The sequence below is a fragment of the Salmo trutta genome, chromosome 21, assembly GCF_901001165.1.
Source record: "Salmo trutta chromosome 21, fSalTru1.1, whole genome shotgun sequence".
Lineage (NCBI taxonomy): Eukaryota > Metazoa > Chordata > Actinopteri > Salmoniformes > Salmonidae > Salmo > Salmo trutta.
The window spans coordinates 45,093,636-45,106,770 of NC_042977.1; the positions used below are offsets into that span (position 1 = coordinate 45,093,636).

At 40.5% G+C, this 13,135-nt stretch overlaps 1 protein-coding gene across 1 annotated transcript; it reads left to right on the forward strand.

Moving 5' to 3' along the window:
- Window positions 1-2,912: 2,912 nt before the first annotated feature.
- Window positions 2,913-9,485, forward strand: LOC115157552 (zinc finger protein 865). Its single transcript, XM_029705916.1, has 4 exons — window positions 2,913-3,767; window positions 6,270-6,974; window positions 7,169-7,945; window positions 8,325-9,485. The coding sequence occupies exons 1-4, from the start codon at window positions 3,503-3,505 to the stop codon at window positions 9,272-9,274; spliced, it is 2,697 nt and encodes an 898-aa protein (XP_029561776.1). The 5' UTR covers window positions 2,913-3,502; the 3' UTR covers window positions 9,275-9,485.
- Window positions 9,486-13,135: the final 3,650 nt, after the last annotated feature.

Consider the following 13,135-nt stretch of genomic DNA (forward strand, 5'->3'; position numbering starts at 1 on the left):
TACGGTTCACTACTTTCATCACTTGCCGTCATAATTCCCCCTGTTTTACTTTGTGGCGTGGATGAGCTCTGAGGCGCTGAGAAACCAGCAAAAATAAGCAAGACCAAGCAAGAATAAGGCCTTTAAATCGGCGATTTCCCTTCAAAATAAATGTCCCACAAGGAAGATTTTTCTTTTGTAACATTTTATTAGGAAATGTTAGCAGACTTTGAATTTTGTTTGACTAGGCTTAGTAGGCCAAATACTATTATAGCATTGGCGATATTGTAAACAGCATTGGAAGTAATGATTACTAGATAGTTATTATGGTAACACCAGTAATTCTAACAAAACATTCTTTATAATGCCACTGTTAATAATAATTACTATTATATAGTAGGCCTATAGGGCGCTAAGGTCATACATTTAAAAAAAATAAACTATAATTGTACTCAAAATTGTATAACATAAATATTAGAATTACAATAAATGTTTTTTAAAAAGTATCCCATTGTTATTTAGCCCATTAGTATTGAATGATGTTCAGTACGTTTTTTAATATTAGACATACATATTGCACCATATATAATTGCCTGTACATTGTGTCGCAGTTAAAAGAGGGATCCATTCTAATCAGGAGCACTTCTAGTTTCACTAGGAGTGTCACTGATCCTTTTGTGTCCCTTAAAAAGTGACGAATCACGTTTAAATGCAGTACGTTTTTCATACCGGACAGAAATATTGCACCGTACATAATCGATTGTGAGTCCATAAAACCAGGGTCCAGCCTACTCACTAGAGTCCATAGGATACAAAACAGATGAACCAGGGTCCAGGCTACTCACTAGAGTCCATAGGATACAAAACAGATGAACCAGGGTCCAGGCTACTCACTAGAGTCCATAGGATACAAAACAGATGAACCAGGGTCCAGCCTACTCACTAGAGTCCATAGGATACAAAACAGATGAACCAGGGTCCAGCCTACTCACTAGAGTCCATAGGATACAAAACAGATGAACCAGGGTCCAGCCTACTCACTAGAGTCCATAGCATACAAAACAGATGAACTAGAGTCCAGCCTACTCACTAGAGTCCATAGGATACAAAACAGATGAACCAGGGTCCAGCCTACTCACTAGAGTCCATAGCATACAAAACAGATGAACCAGGGTCCAGCCTACTCACTAGAGTCCATAGCATACAAAACAGATGAACCAGGGTCCAGCCTACTCACTAGAGTCCATAGGATACAAAACAGATGACCCAGGGTCCTGCCTACTCACTAGAGTCCATAGCATACAAAACAGATGAACTAGAGTCCAGCCTACTCACTAGAGTCCATAGGATACAAAACAGATGAACCAGGGTCCAGCCTACTCACTAGAGTCAATAGGATACAAAACAGATGAACCAGGGTCCAGCCTACTCACTAGAGTGCATAGGATACAAAACAGATGAACTAGAGTCCATAGCATACAAAACAGATGAACCAGGGTCCAGCCTACTCACTAGAGTCCATAACATACAAAACAGATGAACCAGGGTCCAGCCTACTCACTAGAGTCCATAGGATACAAAACAGATGAGTTTGAACAAAGCACCTTCAATGGAGAATCAGTATTGAACAAGCTTTTTAGTTCAGGACTAGGCTTACTATCTGTCTGGGAAACTGGCCCTCAATGGTACAAATATAACACTGTAAAGGAAAAACTAGAGATTGTGTCCATAAAACCAGCTTCCAGTCTGCACTTTTGTACTATCACTTTAACTCTCTGCTGACTGACTAATTCAGGACTATATCTTAATCACAATGGAATACATTTATCATTTTAGCTTACTCTTTGTTTGCTTCCAGTATGAAATTGCACTCTTGGATTGCCTTATAATGGAGGTGCCAAATTCCGACTATTAGCATGTGATTAGGTGAGAAGCTAACTGCTTAAGTGAAACAATGGAAGCAATGTGATCTGTAGATGGAGTGTTAATTAAAAACTTTTTTCTCAATTTCTGCCTGACTGACATGCCCAAAGTAAACTGCCTGTTGCTCAGGCCCTGAAGCCAGGATATAATTGGTACCATTGGAAAGAAAACACTTTGAAGTTTGTAGAAATGGTAAATAATGTAGGAGAATATAACACAATAGATATTGTAGGAGAAAATCCAAAGAAAAACCAACCAGAATTTTAGTTTTTGAGATAGACCATGCTCTTATAATGGAAAGTATAGGGGCATACTGAATTCTAGCTCCCAGGATGCAATTCCTATGACTTCCACAGGGTGTCAGCAGTCTATGTTCAAGGTTTCAGGCTTGTAACTTCCAAAACGAATAAGAAATATCAGTTTTAGTACAGGGACACAGTCTTGGAAATTCGTGTTTGGGCGCGAGTTGAAGACAAAACGCACCTGCTAAAATTGGTTTCCTATTGAACATACTTCTTTCTGTAAGAAATATTATGGTTTGATTACATTTTAGGGTATCTGAGGAGTAAATCGAAACATATTTTGACTTATTGAAACAAAGTTTATGGGTAGATTTTTGGATTCATTTCTCTGCACGTTGAACGAGTGGATTACTCAAATCGATGGTGCCAACTAAACAAACTTTTTGGTATATAAAGAAGGAATTTATCTAACAAAACGACAATACTTGTTATAGCTGGGACCCTTTGGATGACAAATCAGAGGAAGATTTTCAAAAAGTAGGAGAATATTTAATCGCTATTTGTGAATTTATGAAACCTGTGCCAGTGGAAAAAATATTTTGATGTGGGGCCTCAAACAATTGCATGGCATGCTTTCGCTGTAATGGCTACTGTAAATCGGACAGTGCAGTTAGATTAACAAGAATTTAAGCTTTCGACCGATATAAGACACTTGTATGTACCTAAATGATTAAAATCCATAATTTTTATGATTATTTATTTGAATTGCGCGCCCTCCAGTTAGCGGGACACCTATCCCTGAGAGGTTTTTAACTGACGGCATACCTGTAAATGATCAACATTATCCTAATGATGATTATTGGATTTTAAAGTGCCGCAAAATGAGCACCGACGATGCTCTGGGTGTAAACGCTGTGGATTTGGAAACTAGAAGTGCTCCTGAGTACACACCAAAAACATTGTTGACCATTTCGGCTTGAAAAAATAAACAAATAAATCACATATCTAATAGAAGTATTTTTAATGACTCTTTGTATGATAACAATAATAACATATATATATATAGATAATTCTGGACATTTTCCATAATTTTCGCCCTAATTATTCATTCACAAAGTATACATGTCAGGACTCTTATTCTGAAGGATTCCGAAAATCCGTGATCCGGAAGTACCTTTAGTTATCCTTGCCTGCTTCACAGCGGTGCATGCAGCTATCTGCTCAGAACTACACGGATCAAATTGTTGCTAGCATATTTACCATTTTCAAAACATTATTAGCATAATACTTAGATACAAAGTTTAAATCTTCTGCAGAAGTCAGACCGAGCTCTGTTTAGTTTTCGCAAACGTTTGAAAATGTTGAGCAGTGTTTCTCTCCGGGCTCAGATCGCTTCCATCATAGAGGTACTTTCTAAAACTGCGGTTGCAGAAATTAGCAAAGTAATCGACGATGGTATAGTTGTGTTACGTGTGGAAATGTGTCGACGGGAAAATGAAATCAACGTCCTGAAAAATAATGTACAACAACTTGACAGCGAGCTTCGAAGAGCTCGAGGGATTCAACCTCGAAAACGCATTCATCATGGTCGATCAGTCGATGCTGAGAATCTTGGGAGAAAAGGTGGGTCGACCTAGTGCTACTAACTCACTTTTTACTATCAATCAATTGTCAATAGTTAACTGTGCAAGTCACATTAGGGTTCTAGCAATATTACATGACCATTTCGCAGGTAAACAAATTAACTAGGCTTATTTAATCAGCCTACTCACGTTCTCAAGGCACTTAGCCCTGGGCTAGAAATGTGCAGTCTGAAGGCCTCATGTCCTCCAGTCATATCTCTGACTGCCCGATGGGAGAGGAACAGCAATCACTATCATTATAACCAACTCAGTGGCCTTGTGGTTAGAGTGCAGGCCTACGCCCTGAGATTGGAGGCTTGAGGGTTTGAACAAACGATATATATATATATATATATATATATATTATCCTGGATTGTGAACGCTATGTATTGGCCATTGAGAGGTTTTAAAGCCATATTGTCTCTCCTCAGTAGGAGCAGTCCTCCATAGCAATACATGGAATTCTACAGTATTTCAATAAAATTTTTCAAGGACAAAATTACATGCATTTAAGTATTTTTATTGTTGTAGTGGGGACAGTAACGTTTAGTAATCTCAAAAAACGACTTTAAGGAAAACTTTTAATGTATTTAAAAATCGAATTTAAAATAATTAAATACATGTAGCAAACAGTAATGTAGACATTAATAAATGCGTTTTCTATAGCTTCCAAAATATTTCTTTACAATGGTGGGGGAAAGCCAAGATGGAGGCACAGTGGCTTCAACACAGCATCCCCTATTAACCATCTAGTGTGTATATATAAATCATTGATTTGAACACAGACTGTTTAGCACTCAGCATTAAGGAGATGGATTTGGAGTAAGGCCCTAGAACAGACTAGTATTCTGTCCAAGGGTTGTACTCAGTGGTTCATTTAGGAGATAGGTTCTTCTGTTAGGGGGTTGTGGAAGAACCTAACAGGGTTTTTTTTTGGCGGGGGGGGGGGGGGGGGGGTGTGACTGTGAGAATGTCAGTTCTGGTGACCTTTTTAAAAGGAAATCCTACTCCAAAATAACATGATGATGACATCTCAAATATAATTTCCCCCTCAAGAAATGAGCCCAATATAACATATTGGTCAATATCAGGTAGCCTAGTGGTTAGAGCGTTGGGCCAGTAACCGAAAGGTTGCTGAATCGAATCCCAGAGCAGACAAGGTAAAAAAATCTGTCGTTCTGCCCCTGAACAAGGCAGTTAACCCACTGTTCCCCGGTAGGCCGTCATTGTAAATAAGAATTTGTTCTTAACTGACTTGCCTAGTTAAATAAAGGTTAAATAAAGTAAATGTCTTCCCTGTGGCTCAGTTGATAGAGCATGGTGTTTGCAACGCCAGCATGGTGTGTGCAACGCCAGGGTTGTGGGTTCGATTCCCACGGGAGGCCAGTACAAAACAAAAAATGAAATGAAATGTATGCATTCACTACTGTAAGTTGCTCTGTATAAGAGCGTCTGCTAAATGACTAAAATGTAAATGTAAATCAGGCAGCTGTGCTATTTAGCAATATGATGATATGATGTAGCCCACCTGATTTTAAATATAATTTTTTAACCTTTATTTAACCATTATGCACCATATTGGCAAGAAATAAATAGGCTGAAGGTTGCCCATCTGCATTTCCACCACTGGGATCATTTTTAGCTAGATCAAACTCTAAAGTCTAAACATAGGCTATCTTGTTGCTAGTTATAGCAACATATTGATGATTCGAATGTCCCCAAAAAAAGTGTTCTGCTGTCACACAGCCAACCAAGGATCATGTACTGTGAATATAATGTAGGCCTCGCTGTTACCTCTGACCCATGTCACATTTAGCCCTATGCATTCAACGGCCATTGGCGCCTGCTAACGGGCATAAACAATGCTGCTGCTAAAAATTCAGTTCATAAAATGGTGCATTTGACTAATTTATTGGGATTTGAGAAATAAGTGTAGCCTAATAGCACCAGCAAGGCTTCATGATCGTGGTCTTTTAACAGTGGCCTGCTTTCGGGGGTGGGTTTCCCTGCAACTGTATTAAGATTGTAAGCTACAATAACTGGGCATGCATATTTCTCTCCCTGCACCACACTCGCAATTTGAAGGAGCCTTAGAGGAATATTCTATTGTCTCATAGAATGAGTGATAGTAGGATTGTGAAATCGAATAATTTATTATTACAACCCTTGAACCCAATCGCCCACAGCTTCAAATCAAACTTTATTTGTCACATGCGCCGAATACAACAGGCGTAGGTAGACCTTATCGTGAAATGCTTAGTTACAAACCCTTAACCAACAGTGCAGTTCAAGTAGAGTTAAGAAAATATTTACCAAATAAACTAAAGTAAAAAAGAGCACAATAAGAATAACAATAGTGTGTGTGTGTGTGTGTGTGTGTGTGTGTGTGTGTGTGTGTGTGTGTGTGTGTGTGTGTGTGTGTGTGTGTGTGTGTAATCCAAATCCATTTGGATTACAGTTAAAACAAACAATGAAGGATTTTGATGACTGAATATTTTCACAGGGCCTGGTAAAGGTGGTACCACTGTGAGTAGGACCTCGGCTGAGAACCTGCAGCCTGAGGGAGATGGTAAAGGAAAGGATGAATGCATTGGACCTGCGGATGAGGCTGTGGTCAAGATTGAGCCGGAAGGGGAGGGTGAACAGGAAGAGCAGACTACAAGGAGAAAATACAAGGATCGTCTTGATGCTGAACTGTCAACGTACGAGAGAGACAGCCAGACGTGGATGCCCAGTACACAAGAAGACAACGATATGGAGACAAACTCACTGTGTCTTCCTGATCACTCTCCTGGAACTTCTGGAATGACGGCAGCATCATGCAGCAATGTTTCATTACCAGGAAAACCATATTTGGAGTCAAATGTGAGAGAGGATATGATTTTACAGCTCAGACAGCAACAACATTATCGGCAGTCAGACGCGCTCAGGAGAACAAGCGACGGCACAGTAAAGTCAAACCAAGACCCTCAAAGTGAATTCGGTTTTGGCCCGAATTATAATACGGCAAGGAGAGCGAGGACCAAGAGATTTTTCCAGGTTAATAAACACTTCATTTGCACACTGTGTGGAAAGAGTTTTGAACGTTACAGTCATCTTGAAAGGCATCTACGAATTCATACGGGTGAGAAGCCGTATAGTTGTGACCTATGTGGAAGGTGTTTCAACCAGAAGGGTAGCCTCAAAGGGCATCTGAAGACTCACAGAGGTAAGAGATTAGAATGACTAGCTAATGACGGCAGATAGTACACTATTATACAACAGATCGTTCCATGTACACTCCAAATAGTACCCTTTTCCCTACGTAGTGCACTACTTTTGACCAGACCCCTTATAGGGTGATATTTAGGACATGACCGATGCATCATTGTTTTATGAATCAAATGTAATCTTTCCAAACAGTATCGATGGATGGACTAGCTAACAACGAAGAGAAGCCTCACCTGGATAGACGTCAGTCTGAGGAAGAGCAGTTGAACGGAAAGGAGGAAGTGTTACAAACTGCTCCTCAGATCCCTATGAAGTCTGAGCCAGGGGAGGAGAAGGATGCATTCCAGACACTAGATCATAAAGCAGAAGAACAGACTGCAGGGAGAGCAGAACAGCAACTGGATGATGAATTGTCAATGTACGAGAGAGACAGCCAGCCGTGGATGTCCGGTCCACAAGCAGACAACGATATGGAGACGAGCAATTCAGAATATTTCAACAGTTCAGGTCAGAACTCCCAGTGTCTCACTGATCACTCTCCTGTACCTCTTGTCCCAGGAATGGTGGAGGCGTCATGCAGCAGTGCTTCGTTTCCAGGGAAACCATATGTAGATGTCAGCGAGGATATGATTTTACAGCTCAGGCAGCAACATTATGGATGTTCAGACACACTCTTGATAGCAAGTGACGGTACAGTACAGCCAAACTCACAGGTCATGGACGGGGCTTCGCTGAACCATCCGCCCATCTTCTCCAGTTTCCCGGAAAGGAAAGTGAAAACCTTCCAAGGAGTCACCAAGGACAAGAAGTGCTTCATCTGCTCATTCTGTGGGAAAGTTTTTGAGCGTGTTGGTCATCTGGAAAGGCACCAGCGAATTCATACGGGTGAGAAGCCGTATAGTTGTGACATATGTGGAAGGTGTTTCAACCAGAAGGGTAGCCTCAAAGGGCATCTGAAGACTCACAGAGGTAAGAGATTAGAACAATATCGATTTTTTTTTTTCATAGCTTTTTCATTTATTAAAAGTAACTCTTAAGTGTGTAAATCAGTCAATTATTCTGTAATTAACAGGCAGTATGCCTGTTCTATAATTAAGGTGCATCGTTAATGGCGCCCTATTCCCTTTATAGTGTACTACTATTGACCTGGACCCAAAGGTCTCTGATCAATAGTAGTGCACTACATACAGAATAGGGTGCCATTTGGGATGGATTCAAAGTGTTTTCCTGTTCTCTGTCGGGTTTAAGATGACGTTAAACAGTTTGTGTTGGCTGATTTACATTGTTTGAATTGCCATGTTGTTAAAATCTATGCTAAAATACTTGATACTCTTTTCCTGACAAGCAGATGATGCTGACATGCTAACGGGACAACCTCCGCTTGATGATAAGAAGCCTGACGTTTATCCTAGACCCTCGGAGAACACAGAGGAACCGAGGGATCAGCCCTCACCTGCTGAAGCACAGCCTAGCTCCGGGCACAGTGAGGAGGAGGAGGGCAGGGGGCAGGGGTTGGTGGGGGAAGCAGAGAAAGAGAAGCAGTTTGAATCCCAGATACTCAGTCAGTCAGGACCTCCACACCAACAAAGCACAGAGCGACCAGGTTACCAGGACGACCCAGAGTATGTCATGGATGAGAGGGAGAGTCAGTTGTGTAGATCTTTCACAGAGAGGCACAGTGATACTGAGTCTGCATCACTACATCCAGGCTGCTCCTCCGATGTGACTAAGCAGCAGAACTCCCATCCTGTTTCACCCAGTGTCAAATACCATCACAGTGCTTTTGATGGACTGCATCACCACCACGGGTTCTATACGTCAGCTTCTAGAGAGGTGGAACTTGAAGACTTGTCTTTTCAGGATGAGAAAGACAAGTTGGATGTGATTGAGCAAGAGCAGTATGCAGGGATGGTTCTACATGCAAGGAACAGGGAGGATGGTGATGGGACAATACTGCCCAGGTTTCAGGACCGGGTACCACTGCCACCACTACCCGTAGAGGAGGAAACGGCAATGAGAGCGTACATCACAGAACCAAACTACAGTCAAGAAGGGATTTTATTTGCCCTTGGCATAGACAGTTTTGACAGTACAGAGGGCAGCAGCGCCACTACAGACGACACAAGAAATAGATGTTTCATATGCTCCTTTTGTGGAAAGAGTTTTGATCGCCATAGTCATTTTGAAAGACACCTGCACACTCATACTGGTGAGAAGCCCTACAGCTGTGAGATATGTGGTAAGACTTTCACTCAGAAGAGCAGCCTGAAAGCTCATCAGAGACTTCATACAGGTTAATCAAGGGCCAAAGCGTATTTGTTTGCATTTCAAATGGCACCCTATTCCCTTATATACATACAGTTGCAAGAAACAGTATGTGAACCCTTTGGAATTACCTGGATTTCTACATAAATTGGTTCATAAAATTGTATCTTATCTTCATCTGAGTCACAACAATAGACAAACACAAGTCTGCTTCAACTAATAACACACAAATTATTATATTTTTCTTGTCTATATTGAATACATCATTTAAACATTCACAGTGTAGGTTGGAAAAAGTATTTGAACCCCTATGCTAATGACTTCTCCAAAAGCTAATTGGAGTCAAGAGTCAGATAACCTGGAGTCCAATCAATGAGACGAGATTGGAGATGTTGGTTAGAGCTGCCCTGCCCTATAAAAACATTCAAAACATTTTGAGTTTGCTATTCACTAGAAGCTATGAACCACGCCTCGAACAAACGAGATCTCAGAAGACCTAAGATTAAGAATTGTTGACTTGCATAACGCTGGAAAGGGTTACAAAAGTATCTCTAAAAGCCTTGATGTTCATCAGTCCATTGTAAGACAAATGATCTATAAATGGAGAATGTTCAGCACTGTTGCTACTAGAGGTCGACCGATTATGATTTTTCAACACCGATACCGGTTATTGGAGGACCAAAAAAGCCGATATCGGTTAATCGGCCGATTTTTATTTATTTATTTATTTGTAATAATGACAATTACAACAATACTGAATGAACACTTATTTTAACTTAATATAATACATAAATACTATCAATTTAGCCTCAAATAAATAATGAAACATGTTCAATTTGGTTTAAATAATGCAAAATGAAAGTGTTGGAGAAGAAAGTAAAAGTGCATTATGTGCCATGTAAGAACTAACGTCTAAGTTCCTTGCTCAGAACATGAGAACATATGAAAGCTGGTGGTTCCTTTTAACATGAGTCTTCAATATTCAATAAATTGAACATGTTTCATTATTTATTTGAGACTAAATTGATTTTATTGATCTATTATATTAAGTTAAAATAAGTGTTCATTGTTCATTCAGTATTGTTGTAATTGTCATTATTCCATAATATATCGGCCGATTAATCGGTATCGGCTTTTTTTGGGGGTCCTCCAATAATCGGTATTGGTGTTGACAAATTATAATCGGTCGACCTCTAGTTGTTACTCTCCCTAGGACTGGCCGTCCTGCAAAGATGACTGCAAGAGCACAGTGCAGAATGCTCAATGAGATTAAGAAGAATCCTAGAGTGTCAGCTGAAGACTAACAGAAATCTCTGTAACATGCTAACATCTGAGTCTACGATACAGTGGGGCAAAAAAGTATTTAGTCAGCCACCAATTGTGCAAGTTCTCCCACTTAAAAAGATGAGAGGCCTGTAATTGTCATCATAGGTACACATCAACTATGACAGACAAAATGAGAGAAAAAAATCCTGAAAATCACATTGTAGGATTTTTAATGAATTTATTTGCAAATTATGGTGGAAAATAAGTATTTGGTCACCTACAAACAAGCAAGATTTCTGGCTCTCACAGACCTGTAACTTCTTCTTTAAGAGGCTCCTCTGTCCTCCACTCGTTACCTGTATTAATGGCACCTGTTTGAACTTGTTATCAGTATAAAAGACACCTGTCCACAACCTCAAACAGTCACACTCCAAACTCCATTATGGCCAAGACCAAAGAGCTGTCAAAGGACACCAGAAACAAAATTGTAGACCTGCTCCAGGCTGGGAAGACTGAATCTGCAATAGGTAAGCAGCTTGGTTTGAAGAAATCAACTGTGGGAGTAATTATTAGGAAATGGAAGACATACAAGACCACTGATAATCTCCCACGATCTGGGGCTCCACGCAAGATCTCACCCCGTGGGGTCAAAATGATCACAAGAACGGTGAGCAAAAATCCCAGAACCACACGGGGGGACCTAGTGAATGACCTGCAGAGAGCTGGGACCAAAGTAGCAAAGCCTACCATCAGTAACACACTACGCCGCCATGGACTCAAATCCTGCAGTGCCAGACGTGTCCCCCCTGCTTAAGCCAGTACATGTCCAGGCCCGTCTGAAGTTTGCTAGAGAGCATTTGGATGATCCAGAAGAGGATTGGGAGAATGTCATATGATCAGATGAAACCAAAATATAACTTTTTGGTAAAAACTCAACTCGTCGTGTTTGGAGGACAAAGAATGCTGAGTTGCATCCAAAGAACACCATACCTACTGTGGAAAGATTGAATGGAGCCATGTATTGTGAGATTTTGAGTGAAAACCAACAAAGTGTATATAACAAAGTATTGAGAAACTTTTGTTATTGACCAAATACTTATTTACCACCATAATTTGCAAATAAATTCATAAAAAATCCTACAATGTGATTTTCTGGATTTTTTTTTCTCATTTTGTCTGTCATAGTTGATGTGTACCTATGATGAAAATTACAGGCCTCTCTCATCTTTTTAAGTGGGAGAACTTGCACAATTGGTGGCTGACTAAATACTTTTTTGCCCCACTGAATGTAAAACGCTAAACAAGAATGGTGTTCATGGGAGGACACCACGGAAGAAGCCACTGTTGTCCAAAAAAAACATTGCTGCACATCTGAAGTTTGCAAAAGAGCACCTGGATGTTCCACAGCGCTACTGGCAAAATATTCTGTGGACAGATGAAACTACATTTGAGTTGTTTGGAAGGAACACAACACTGTGGAGAAAAAAAGGCACAGCACACCAACATCAAAACCTTATCCCAACTGTAAAGTATGGTGGAGGGAGCATCATGGTTTGTGGCTGCTTTTCTGCCTCAGGGCCTGGACAGCTTGCTATCATCGAAGGAAAAATGAATTCCCAAGTTTTTCAAGACATTTTGCTGGAGAATGTTAGGCTATCTGTCTGTGAATTGAAGCTCAACAGAAGTTGGGTGATGCAACAGGACAACGACCCAAAACACAGAAGTAAATCAACAACAGAATGGCTTCAACAGATAAAATACGCCTTCTGGAGTGGCCCAGTCAGAGTCCTGACCTCAACCCGATGGAGATGCTGTGGCATGACCTCGAGAGAGCAGTTCACACCAGACATCCTAAGAATATTGCTGAATTGAAACATTTTGGTAAAGAGGAATGGTCCAGAATTCCTCCTGACCGTTGTGCTGGTCTGATCCCCAACTACAGAAAATGTTTGGTTGAGGTTATTGCTGCCAAAGGAGGATCAACCAGTTATTAAATCCAAGGGTTCACATACTTTTCCCACCCTGCACTGTGAATGTTTACACTGTGTGTAAACATAAATACATGAAAACATATCATTGTTTGTGTGTTAGTTGAAGCTGTGTTTGTCTATTGTTGTGACTTAGATGAAGATCAGATAACATTTGATGACCAATTTATGCAGAAATAAAGGTAGTTCCAAAGGGTTCACATACTTTTTCTTACCACTGTAGTACACTACCTTTGACCATAGACCGTAGGCAAAGTAGTGTACTATATAAGAAATTGATTATAATTTGGGACGCACATTTTACTGAAAGTTGTTTCGGCCTCATCAAAACTCAATCAACACTGGCTAATGAGTATGGGACATTTGGCTGCTATTGGTAACAGTTTAGAAGTCCAACGAAATTGTGATAAGATGTCTTTGTTTCCAGTACATTTTGTGTTTTTTTTATCCTTTATTTAACTAGTCAAGTCAGTTAAGAACAAAGTCTTATTTACAATGGACGGCCTACCCTGGACGACGCTGGGTCAATTGTGCTCCGCCCTATGGGACTCCCAATCACGGCCGGATGTGATACAGCCTGGATTCAAACCAGGGACTACAGTGACACCTCTTGCACTGAGATGCAGTGCCTTAGACCACT